Here is a 13,061-nt window from a genome sequence, read left to right as displayed (position 1 = left end):
GCACGTGTTGTAACTAATTAAAATAAAAAAATAATAATATTCTCTCTAAATATATCGAATTATTGAAGCGACCAGCACAAAATACAGTCCACGCCCTATGCAGAATCTACCACCGGATTGGAGTCGCGACCCACTGAGAAGATCCGGCTAGAAACTCAGTGGGCCTTTCAAACAGCATAGATTGATTTTTTTTCTACAAAGACATAGTTTATACCCCAGAACGCAACACAGACAAAGCTGTATGACAATAGTATGAATTTCTATCGAAAAATAATATTAATAATCCTTCTGAATACAGTTTAAAAATGTCCGGATAAAAAACCACATCATTAGACTTGCAAATTGAACGTAAATAACAAAATTTTACGCTGTTTCTGGACATGATCCGATTAGCTAATGAAATTAACTAAGACGTAAATTGTTCTTTTTAATGTTTTCAGCTAATTGTTTCAGTAATGACAACGCTTGTATCGTTTTTTTTTAAGTTCAGTATTTCATTGTAAACATAAATATTCTATTAACTAACAGTCATAAAAGGAAATTTAAAAAAAATCTACCGATCTATGTTATGTTATCGATGCCATAAGTATCGGTTTTACAGAGATGGAGAAATAGAGTAACTTAATTTTGTATCGTCACAATTGTGATGACACTTTCGACTAATTTATGAAAGTCGTCGTGGCCTAAAAGATAAGAAGCCCGGTGCATTCTTGTTGAAGCGATGCACCGGTGCTCGAATCCCGCAGGCGGGTACCAATTTTTCTAATGAAATACGTACTCAACAAATGTTCACGATTGACTTCCACGGTGAAGGAATAACATCGTGTTATAAAAATGAAACCCGCAAAATTATAATTTATGGTGGTAGGACCTGTTGTGAGTCCGCGCGGGTAGGTACCACCGCCCTGTCTATTTCTGCCGTGAAGCAGTAATGCGTTTCGGTTTGAAGGGTGGGGCAGCCGTTGTTACTATACTACCTTACAACTTATATCTCAAGGTGGTTGCGCATTTACGTTGTAGATGTCTATGGGCTCCAGTAACCACTTAACACTAGGTGGGCTGTGAGCTCGTCCACACATCTAAACAAAAAAAAAAATAGGTATTTTGTGATTACTAGGCTAAGCTAAAAGCCTAAAAAATAGTGAGTCGTGTAATGGTAATTCATGTTTTTTTTTTTTATTGCTTAGGTGGGTGGAAGATCTCACAGCCCACCTGGTGTTAAGTGGTTACTGGAGCCCATAGACATCTACAATGTAAATGCGCCACCCACCTTGAGATATACGTTCTAAGGTCTCAGTATAGTTACAACGGCTACCCCACCCTTCAGACCGAAACGCATTAATGCTTCACGGCAGAAATAGGCGGGGTGGTGGTACCTACCCGTGCGGACTCACAAGAGGTCCTACCACCAGAAAAAAATGTTTCCTGAAATTGTTTTTGATTACTGGTGGTAGGACGTCTTGTGAGTCTGCACGAGTAGGTACCACCACCGTGAACCAGTAATGCGTTTCGGCTAAAGTTTTACTGTAAAATCTGAGACCTTAGAAATCATATGTCGAGATGGGTGGCGGCATTAATGTTGTTGTTGTCTATAGGCTTTGGTAACCATTTAGCACCAGGTGGGCCATAAGCTCGTCAGCCTTCCTTAGCCAATAAAAACAGACCGTACTTAATATATTCTAATTATTTATTATAACTATCAACAACTAACTTAAAGTTAAAGTTATTTTTAAAATATCGCAAATCCTCTAATGTAGTTAGTAATTTGAAAACGTTTAATTCATTATTTCAATGAGATCATCTCGAATTTTCGATTGATTCCCGACAGTCGTGACCACAAATAGATCCAACACCACTATCGACTCATCCCATAACTCCATTATCGTAAAACACATTCAGGCATACTCATAGTACATATATTTCGAATATATTCCGCAGCACTCTAGCGCTACATAAAAATACATATTATTATACTACGTGGTGTATTAGAGTCAGAATTTCAAACGTGCATGTGTGTTTTTATTACATACCTGAAATGAAGCCATTTGATGAGCTATTTATTCATTTGATGTGGCATGTTCTTTGGGAGACGAACAATAAGTCTAAAACTTCTTTAGAACTTGCTTAGATCGGTGTACGAGCTTACGGCCCATCCTTCCTGGTTTTAAGTGGGCACCTGAGCCCATAAACATCAACAACGTACGCACCTTGAGGCATGAGTTCTATGTCTCAGTTTTACAGTATAACGGCCGCCTCAAACCGAAACCCATTACTGCTTCACGGCAGAAATAGTTGGAGTACCTACCCGTGTGGACTCATAAGACGTCCTACAAGCAGTAAATTACCTTAACTCTTGTTTCTTAGTATTTCGTGTCCTGACTTCAGTAAATGCATTACCGATTCACGAGACATGGTGCTCGTGGTTTGCATACAAAGAGATCTTTCTCTATCTCGAGTCGGTTCAACAAACCCCCGTTAAATTTTATTAGCGCTAATCAGAACGTGACGAATCCGTACTCCATATAGTGTAGTGATAGCCGAGACTAGTACAGCGTGCTAATATTTTTTTATTGCATATGCGGTTTTTATTGAACCTTTTTTATGAGTCCATAAATAATACTATTACCGTTGTGGAATACTCTCACGTGTGTCACGATCAGAAATATAAGGTAATCTTGTTTTCTCTCATGATTTGTTATTAAACTAATACTGTTTTATTCGGTTTTCGCGCGTCATAGATTCAAATAAAACCACAAACAGTTTTCGTGGTCACCGACATCTAAGGGTGTTATTCGTAGATATTTGAATATTGTGCTAATTACTGATTACCAGCTCATGATGAACGGTCTATTTTTCTATAAAATTACTTTTAGATTTTTACGATTCATTTCACTCAACATCTCATTATTAATCTTCTTCTTCTATATACATAAAAATGAATTGCTGTTCGTTAGTCTCGCTAAAACTCGAGAACGGCTGGACCGATTTGGCTAATTTTGGTCTTGAATTATTTGTGGAAGTCTAAAGAAGGTTTAAAAGGTAGATAAATATGAAAATGTTCGGAATTAAATAAAAATAACAATTTTGTTTTTTCCTTTGATGTGTCCCCCGTCGGACGGATTCCTTTTGTTTGTTTTAAGTTTATTTTATACAACAGTTTAGGTCTTTTATTTATCGATTGAGGCACTACAAAGTCTGCCGGGTCAGCTAGTAGTTAATAAAAATACCTTTGGTCGTGCGTCCGCCCTAGAAAACTGTAAAATATTCGAAAGGTCGGAGATAATATTATGTAAAAAAACGCAATTAAACCGTAAAAGTAATTTTAATGATTATACAAATTCCAACGTTTCGCTTAATTTTGTATTTTTCGTAGTATTGGATGTCTGTGCGGCCATTGAACTAAAGCTTTGTTAGATGGTATTTAAGTAAAGGTGATCTTATTTCAAAGGCTGTAGTGCTTTTGATTAAAAAGCTTTCACAGGTTAATGCCGAGTTTTTTTGGAACGAAGTTCCTTATGGCGCATTGCGGAGGGGTGTACCCTAACCGGAAAAAAACGTCCGTAACGTAAGATTTTTATTAGTAATGCACACAGTGTACGACTTAACTTTGTAATAACGTCCAAATTAGTAATGCACACAGTGTACGTCTTAATTTTATAATAACGTACAAAAAATAACATATTTTTTTATCATTCATTGACCACGATCTCAGAGCGTTCGTTTGCGCAATACACTAACTCTTATGCAAACAACCGTGAGAGAAGTGTACCACAATAAGTTCGCACGTTACCGAATGACCGTGGGTTGTTGCGAAACCTCAAGTTTTATTTTCTTTATATCGAATAGAACTCAAAATTAATATTTTTCTAATAAGGAAATTCGTTCCTATTCGGTGTCCCACGACACCATACATCTTTATTGAAAATTTTACATTTCTCGCCGACGATTCCCGATCGTATTGTGTATTAATTAAGATTGTTTTTTCAATCGCAAATTCTCAATAAAGAAATACTTTTCCATCTTCCTTTCCTCTTTGCTTCCTTATTATTCTATTTACAATTGAATGATTCCGAAATGTAATCTCGTTGCTTTGCTGACTCTTGCAGTAAACGCATTAGATTCCATCTGACCTAATTTGTGTCGAATATATCGGCAGTACAATCAGTATTTTGGTATATTGTTCGTCTGTGCGGAAACTAAGGCGTGCTATAGTCGAAACGATTTGTAAGGGAATATTGTTATGAAAATTATTTTGCCCTTTTTTATTTATTTACTAGCTGACCCGGCAGACTTCATAGTGCCTCAATAGATAAATAAAAGACCTAAACTTTTGTATAAAATAAACTTAAAACAAACAAAAGTAATCCGTCCGACAGGGGACACATTAAAGGAAAAACAAAATTGTTTGTTTTTATATAATTTCGAGCTTTTTTATATTTATCTAAATCCTCTTAAACCTTCTCTGGACTTCCAAAAATAATTCAAGACCAAAATTAGCCAAATCGGTCAAGCCGTTCTTGAGTTTTAGCGAGACTAACGAACAGCAATTCATTTTTATATATATAGATTGCCCGAGCAGGCAAACGAGCATACGGTCCACCTGATGGTATATTTCTGTGGTGCTGTCAAATGTCACTAATAACGATAAAGTGCATTGTCAATCAGCACGGGTAGGTACTACTACATTGCCTATTTCTATCCTAAAGCCTGATTGCCTTCAGTTTGACGGATGGAATTGAATACAGTTGAGACTTCGCCCCATATCTCAGTTTAAGTGGTGGCATTCGCGTTGTGATGTCTACAGTTCCGGTAACTTCATATCAGATGCGCTGTGAGCTCAGTAGAGCCACGGGACTAGGGTAATAACTCTTTTAAGCAATGCATGGGAGTGGGGCGTGTTGAGGCCACACGTGTATCTTCCCTATGCCATAACCGTTTTGCCCATAAAATAGGAACAAAACATTAATCCCACTACATGTTTACTGCAATGCCTAAATCGTAAAGAACTATCAGTAACACCATAGCACCGAATGGCGACATGCTCTAAAAGCATATTAGTCTTCTTTTTCTCCACCTTATCCTACTAGTTGGGGTCGGCACAGCGAATTTTTCTCTTCCATTCTCTGCTAGCAGCTGTCATCTCAACACTCACTCCTCTCGCTCTCTTATCGTCATTCACACACTCCATCCATGTCTTCTTCGGTCGACCTCTTCCCCCTCTACCTTGCATTACCATTTCCATATATCTCCTGGTCACATGCATCTTCTCTCTACACATCCCATGTCCATACCACGCTAACAGTCCGCTCTTTAATTTCTTGATTACCGGGGCTACATTCACACTTCCTCTGATATACGCATTCTATGAAAGCATAATAGTGTCTTCAGGAAATTGCCTTTTTTTTTTTTTTTATTGCTTAGATGGGTGGACGAGCTCACAGCCCACCTGATGTTAAGTGGTTACTGGAGCCCATAGACATCCACAACGTAAATGCGCCACCCACCTTGAGATACAAGTTCTAAGGTCTCAAGTATAGTAACGACGGCTGCCCCACCCTTCAAACCGAAACGCATTACTGCTTCACGGCAGAAATAGGCAGGGTGGTGGTACCCACCCGCGCGGACTCACAAGAGGTCCTACCCCCAGTAACCTAACACTAAGTGCTCCGAGAATAGTCGCCCGTCCTCAGATCTATGCATGTTTATTGTTGACGTACGCGACGTTGACTTTGCCTATCGAAGAACACCTGCTATTTCGGTCTAATAGCTTTGGAACCGCCACATTGGTTGTGGTCATATTAAACTCGTAATAAATTGAAATCGCAAAAGGATTTGATTTAAACACGAGTTTCTTATTTCTACACCCATGGACCAGTCTATGGGTGTATTGTCCACTGAAATATTATTTAATCGATTAAAATAAACAAAAACTATTAATGATTAAAAATAATTATAAACACAAACACACACACACAAATAAAAATAAATTCTGGTCACGGTCGTAGTCTAAATTTCGTTTTAGACCCGGAGACCAACACTACTCTACACTACTGTACAACACTACACTACTGTAGTAGAAAGTACAAAGAGCACTTGTGCAAACTTTTAAAGTTAGTACTTACTTAATTCATATTAAATTTCGTGTGTACTTGTATAAATTTAATTTTCATCTACACTTCTTCAGAATCTGTAAAGTATTGTTGATGTCAATGCCGTAAAGAAATTTGGAAAAAATAGGAGTAAACAGCCACATGAACGGTAGTTCGAGGAAGATCCTTCTTGTTAATAACTATTATTTCCTTCCGCAGGCCGGTGTTGCTTGGAGACAATGGTGGAAGTTCCGTCAACGGCTGGAGATGAAGACGTCGAACCGTGGTCGCCTGGAAATGTGAGTTTACTGTTCTAGTTTTATTTTTGTTTGTATAAACATATGTCTTTATAAATTACTAACTATACCCGTCCGCTTCGCTGGGTATTTAAAATTAACATTATTATTTCTCACCCCCACAAAGATTCTCATCATTAACGCCCCCGCAACTGGTGTAGAGAGTCCAACACTCCTATAAATATTAGCCTATCCATTAAGTACATGTATTTTCTACATGGATACCAAGTTTCAAGTCAATCGGATGCATGGTTCATAACGGAACATCCGTAAAAACCACCGTAGATTTATAATTATATTAGTATAGATATCATTAAGTCAAGTTTAAAAAGGTTTTTTTTTTGTTTGTTAATGTCTACATTAGTATTAGTGTATTCTTTCCATAAACAAAAGACCGGGTTCGAAAAGTTGGGGCATGCATCATACGAACATTATATTGGAATCTGTATATTATAAACAGGTTTGCGACGATTTATATTAAGTTCATATTTCTTTAAATAATCATTATAAAGATCATAATCATATAAACATAAATTAATTCGTAAAAAGGAGAAACCCCATTTTGGGCCTAAGCGTTACACGAATGGGATATGTACCAAAAAATTCGTCTATTTTGCTTGATTAACCTATTAAAATCTTAGCTTCATTGACAATGGCCAAGTGTAGAAAATAAGTTGAATTCAATTTTTTGTTTTAAACAATCTTTGTAAACATCTGCAACACTTATTTCAATATACGTAACTAGCTCCACAAACGTGCGGATTAGAATTAGAACATCCATAAAATAGGATCGATTTAGTGGAAATCAAGTGTAAAAAATAATTAATACTCTTTTGCTTTAGGATAAATGACTGTTTTTATAGGTATTTTAATCAATGTAAATAGAGTATAGCCATCGAATCGTGACACAACTACTTACAATGGCGGCAATTCAAAATATCTACAACTGACAACATTAAATATAGCATGAAAGGGTAGTTTTGCATTTTTATATTAATGTGACTATGCCATAGAAAAACACAAATGTATCAAATCGTGTTATGTTATCTTTAATGTTGCCAACTGAAGATATTTTGGATTTTGCCGTAAAGCAGTAATGCGTTTCAGTTTGAAGGGCGGGGCAGCCGTTGTAACTATACTGAGACCTTAGAACTTATATCTCAAGGTGGGTGGCGCATTTACGTCGTAGATGTCTATGAGCTCCAGTAACCACTTAACATCAGGTGGGCTGTGAGCTCGTCGATGGGTATCTAAGCAATAAAAAATAAAAATAAAAAAGGCATGAAATGAAATGTGATGAGATAATATGGGAGCACGTAATGATTTATATTTTATATAAAAAAGTTATCATATAAATATAGTTTTTCATATAAAAAAGTTTTCATTAAAATTAAAATAAGACTGACCTAAAGGTCTTAGTTACCAGGACATAAAATCCCTTAAAAAAATCATTTCGTGCGCAGCGCGTTTCGCATTACGTTGTTTTTAATTTTTGGCTTTCATTCGTTTTCGTAAACAACCTAACGCGCGATTTCTCGTAACAGGTTCCATTTTTATTTTAAAGCAACCTGTTGCTGCAACAGGTTTCGTAAAAAATTACTCATCTTTAGTAGGAAACAGCCTCAAAAATATCGTTTTTATTAAAATATCTCGAACAATAAACATAACCTAAAATGTAAACATTGTCTGATTTTACCAAGTTGGCCATTGCTGGGAGACCTGAAAATTGGGCTCATGAAACCTTCTTAGGTATTGTAACTTATGCCCAAATTCTAGCACTGTAACGCCAGGCCCAAGTTTGTATGGATTTCGGGTTTGTCCTTTAATACTATACTATACTATACTATACTATACTATACTATACTATACTATACTATACTATACTATACTATACTATACTATACTATACTATACTATACTATACTATACTATACTATACTATACTATACTATACTATACTATACTATACTATACTATACTATACTATACTATACTATACTATACTATACTATACTATACTATACTATACTATACTATACTATACTATACTATACTATACTATACTATACTATACTATACTATACTATACTATACTATACTATACTATACTATACTATACTATACTATACTATACTATACTATACTATACTATACTATACTATACTATACTATACTATACTATACTATACTATACTATACTATACTATACTATACTATACTATACTATACTATACTATACTATTCTATATATCTCAAATCAGGACGAGTCACCTCGGTTATAAATTAATCATAGTTTTCCAGCGAGACAGGCCTCCGACCCGCAGTTCAACGGACACGGTTGATGCATTTAATTTACTAGTATTGACACAAAACATCCCAGGGTCGAAATGTCTGGCAACTGTATAACAGTCCTAATTATTATTATTGTGCTTTGATGCCCAAAACATCTAACTTTAAATTAAAAGAACTAAACTTAAATTTTAAAAAAAAACACTGCTGTCTTTTTGAGAATGGTAATCTCCGCAGTGCTGTAGCAATTAGAATTAATTTTTATTGATATTAAGAAGATAACGTTTATTTGTTAACACATTTAGTGCTGTTAACAAATAAAGAAGATAATTATAGTTATTTTAGAGCATGTTCCAAATAGTGAAGTCCGTTCGTCTGAAATAAGTATATGTTTTATTTTGTTGTTAGGCAATTTAAGACGTTCACTGTATGAAGGTCTGGCGGTAGCCATCATACAACGCAATGTATTTGACAGATGCCTGAATCTCACTTACGATATTTTCAACATAAGCGCATTTCTCTCTCTTCAATCGGTCCCTCACTGCTGAGGATCGTGACTCCGTCCGATTCCGTCAACCAGCTGTCTCCATCGATCCCGTCCTGCAGCGCGGGGGAGTGCGTCGCTGACAGGTATCCCCAGTTCCTCCGCTATTTTGTCCGACCATCGTTTGGGACCTCTACCCCTAGGCCTTTTCCCCTCTATTTTACCGGTCACCACAGGGCGTTCCAAATTGCTGGTATCCCTGCGTGCCACATGACCATATAGATGCGCTGTAATTATATAATATATATATCGATGCATAAGCGTACAAGTTCCGAACAACAACATTCGGACCGTCGGTCTACCGATCAAATATCATACGCTCGGTGGAAGATCTTCCCTTTGCCGTGTATAAACCCATAAAGGTTTAATATGTGATATGAATGTATATAATACGATTGGGCTGCGGACTACCGAGCAAGAATAGATAGAAGATACTTTAGCATTCCGAAGACTAAGCCTGAGGTAGTCGATAACCTAAATGAATAAATGGAGTTTCTGAACGACTTTAGATATTAGGGGTTTAGAGTATGGAATTGCCGATTTCTAGGTTCTATGTCAATTCGAATTACCTATTACAATAAAACGGCTATTTCATACTTTAACCCTTATTATTAAGCATGAAAATTCTCAATCTCATAAAATAGAGGGATATCGTTGATATATCGGGATCTGTCCATATATCATTTTCATGTTAAAGTACTCGTCTTAAAATGCTGAAGAGCTGCCAAGTGACGCCATTTCCCAAGCCTATTTTTGGACTTCATTATTACCTCACCTTTTGGGCGGTGGCCTTTGCTATTCATGCAAGCCTATGTTTTTTATGACCACAAAAAAATTCAGGAAATAACAGGAAGCCGGGTAACTCAAACATTTGCAGCTAACAACCTAAATGAGACTTCGGGCTGATGTCGTTTCGCGGTTCCATGCTGGCCCAAAGTTACAATGTTATTATAAGACACCGGGAAATCAACAATGTACGTATCTTGAATGTGGGAATTAACGATGAAAGAAAGATCTTCCACCGAACACGTGGTATTGCTCGGTAGTAGAGATGGGTGATAAATACTGTCACGGTGAAAAAGTCACAGCGACAAACCGTTCACTGTGAGTTGTGACATGCCATGAAGGAACAACGTCACAAAGTCATTTCGATTCCCGGAACGTTGGTCCTTTACGTCACGTCAATCATTCGTTGTAAATCAGTCGCGAACGTAGTTCGGTTAACATCGGCACTAATCGGGTTGATTCGGGTAAGGCGGTGAAAGGCTTACTCGGCCGCGGCAGGGGATAGAGCATTTAGGTCCTACTTACTAGAAAGGGCATAATTATTATTATTATTTGTATCACTACAGTACTATGGTTTTGTTTAAATTAATAACTTATTAAAAATTTACAAGATTTCCAAACATTAAAAAAACAGAACTGAATTATTTATTTTTATAGAATGAAGATTTTTTTTAATTTATTATTAGTTATCTTAGATTAACTACCTAATTATCATAGAGTAAGTAAATCACCACATGCGTTATTTAATAACCGGTTTCATTAGTTGTAAATTAAAAACGTCTACTGGAATGAAACCGATTACCGAATACTACATTCTGATGTAAGTGATTGTCGTAACAAAGTCACGTTGATTTGTCGCTGTGACTTTTTCGTAACTGGTACGTCAGTCAGTCACGGCGACTGAAAAGGAACGATTTTCCCCAAGTCTACTCGGTAGCCCGACGGTCCGAATGTTGTTGTTCGTAACTTGTATATATGCAGGCTTATCTTGAAAATGTCGTAAGCGAGATTCAGGCATCTGTCAAATATCTTGTGGTCTGTGATGGCTACCGCTACATTGAACACATGGACCCGTCTATGGTATGTATTTGTATCGTATGTACCTCCGCTTCCTTTTCCATACGATGTTATGCCATCTCATTCGGTCTTCGGCTACTTGAAGAGCGTCGTAGACGTAGTCGTAGAGTAGGTCCAAAGGTAGTGCAGATCTGACCAGACCAACGCATTAGCTGCGGCCCCATTATCTTTTTCCTGCCATTTAACTAACAACTAATCATTATTTTTCAAGATTTTCTCTGCCTTTTGTGGCAATGTGACTGAAGGAGTCACGTATTCATTTAGTCAATGGGATACGCAGAATTTTCCTCCAGCACCAAATCTCGAAGGCGTTTGCGTGTGTTAACGAGGTCCTAGATTCTAGTCTATCCTACAAAAGCCACACAATTAAGAGCGCCTCATGGAAAATGGGCGGAATTCTTAAGTACATCGTATAGGGTCATTGTTATTCATGAAGACTTATTGACTTAGAGGATACTTTTACTTGGGGTTGTTATGTTCTAATATAGCTTCTAGTGTTGTTGTACTAGGGAAGGGCAGCGCCGTATCCTAGGCATCAATCGGTGGCGGGCGATGCTTGATATCAGTAAATACATAATCCTGCAGAAGAAATCCGGTGAGGTAGAGGTGCACGCTTGGTGTCCTAGGGAAGTCTTAGGATACTTAAGGTGTTTGCATTGAAAAATTACAAAAAAAGTTTGCGGGGAGACAGACATAAGAGATGAGATTCGCATCAGGCGAACAACCTGGCCATTCCTCTCATACTATATTTATATGGAGCTGGCTTTAGTCAGTTCAGTCTTATATATAGGTACTGAGATAAAGTATCCTATACATTTAAAAAAAAAAACTTTTCGATTGTAAAGATAAGATATTTGCTTCTTACATAGCTGTTATTGCTTTTTCACTAAAATAAAAAAATAGATTTGATATTTCGTAGTACTATGTATTCGAAGAGAATTTACTAAAAAAGTGAACCGTTTATTTTGCTGTAAGCTCTTAGAAGTATCATATATTTGTCTACAATATTTTCTCTATGATAAGTGCCGAATACACTAAATATCGTCTGAAATTCGAGAATCTTGAATCTAGAAATGTTTATTATTAGAAAAGTTATTGTTCACTTATTCTGAATGAAAAAGGAATTTCGCGAAATAATATTACTTCTAATATATCACGACTTGTCATATGTTATTGATGTTCTATGTATTTGTTTTACATAGATGACATCTGTTATATATTTTAACAATCAACTTTAAATTTAAATCCACAAACAATAATACTTATTTGAACAAAGCACATCAAAGCGCTATTCGTAAAATTTCGAGTACCTTCTGAAAATTTTACTCTTGTTATGAAGTCGTCGTGGCTTAAAGGATAAGACGTCCGGTCCACTCGTATCCAGCGATGAAGCGGTGTTCGAATCCCGCAGACAGGTACCAATTTTGTAAATGAAATACGTATTTAACAAATGAAGGAATAACATCGTGTAATAAAAATTAAACCTGTCAAATTATAATGTGCCAAATTACTGGTGGTAGGGACGACTTGTGAGTCCGCACGGATAGGTACCGCCACCCTGCTTATTTCTGCCGTGAAGCAGTAATGCGTTTCGGTTTGAAAGGCGGCCGTTGTAATAACTGAGACCTTAGAACTCCATATCTCAACCGGAGCCTATGTTCCGGTAACAACCTAATACCAGGTGGGCCGTGAGCTCATCTACGCACCTAAGCAATATAAAAAAAAAAACACGTGTGGCACTCGGGGACTGCCACGGTAAAGCTATTGTATAGCATTTTTTATCAACTTATGGGATGATAATTACACATTAATAATTTAATATTAGAACATTAATAATAGGTTGGGGAAAAAGTTACTTCGCATTTTTTAAGTATGTAGGTACCATTTTGTTCGATAACTTTTTGCCATTTTGTAGGTAGGGACATGATCCCATTGCTATAGAAATTTTGGGGCTTCTGATCAAAATACCGCGACAACTGG

At 36.7% G+C, this 13,061-nt stretch overlaps 1 protein-coding gene across 3 annotated transcripts in view; it reads left to right on the top strand.

The window, feature by feature from the left end:
* Positions 1 to 13,061, top strand: part of LOC114249948 (adenylyl cyclase 78C) — a 134,123-nt gene that overhangs the window by 51,622 nt on the left and 69,440 nt on the right. For all 3 annotated transcript variants that reach the window (XR_016324145.1, XM_089732683.1, XM_028183674.2), the window contains exon 3: positions 6,309 to 6,388. Coding sequence is in view for 2 of the 3 variants with exons in the window: in XM_089732683.1 (XP_089588809.1) it covers positions 6,309 to 6,388 (80 nt within the window). In the remaining variant the exon portion in view is untranslated. The remainder of the gene's footprint in view (positions 1 to 6,308; positions 6,389 to 13,061) is intronic.

The sequence above is a fragment of the Bombyx mandarina genome, chromosome 15 (genome assembly GCF_030267445.1).
Source record: "Bombyx mandarina strain Sakado chromosome 15, ASM3026744v2".
NCBI lineage: Eukaryota > Metazoa > Arthropoda > Insecta > Lepidoptera > Bombycidae > Bombyx > Bombyx mandarina.
Note: the sequence above shows the minus strand (reverse complement) of the source record. Positions and strands in the feature narration are given on the sequence as shown.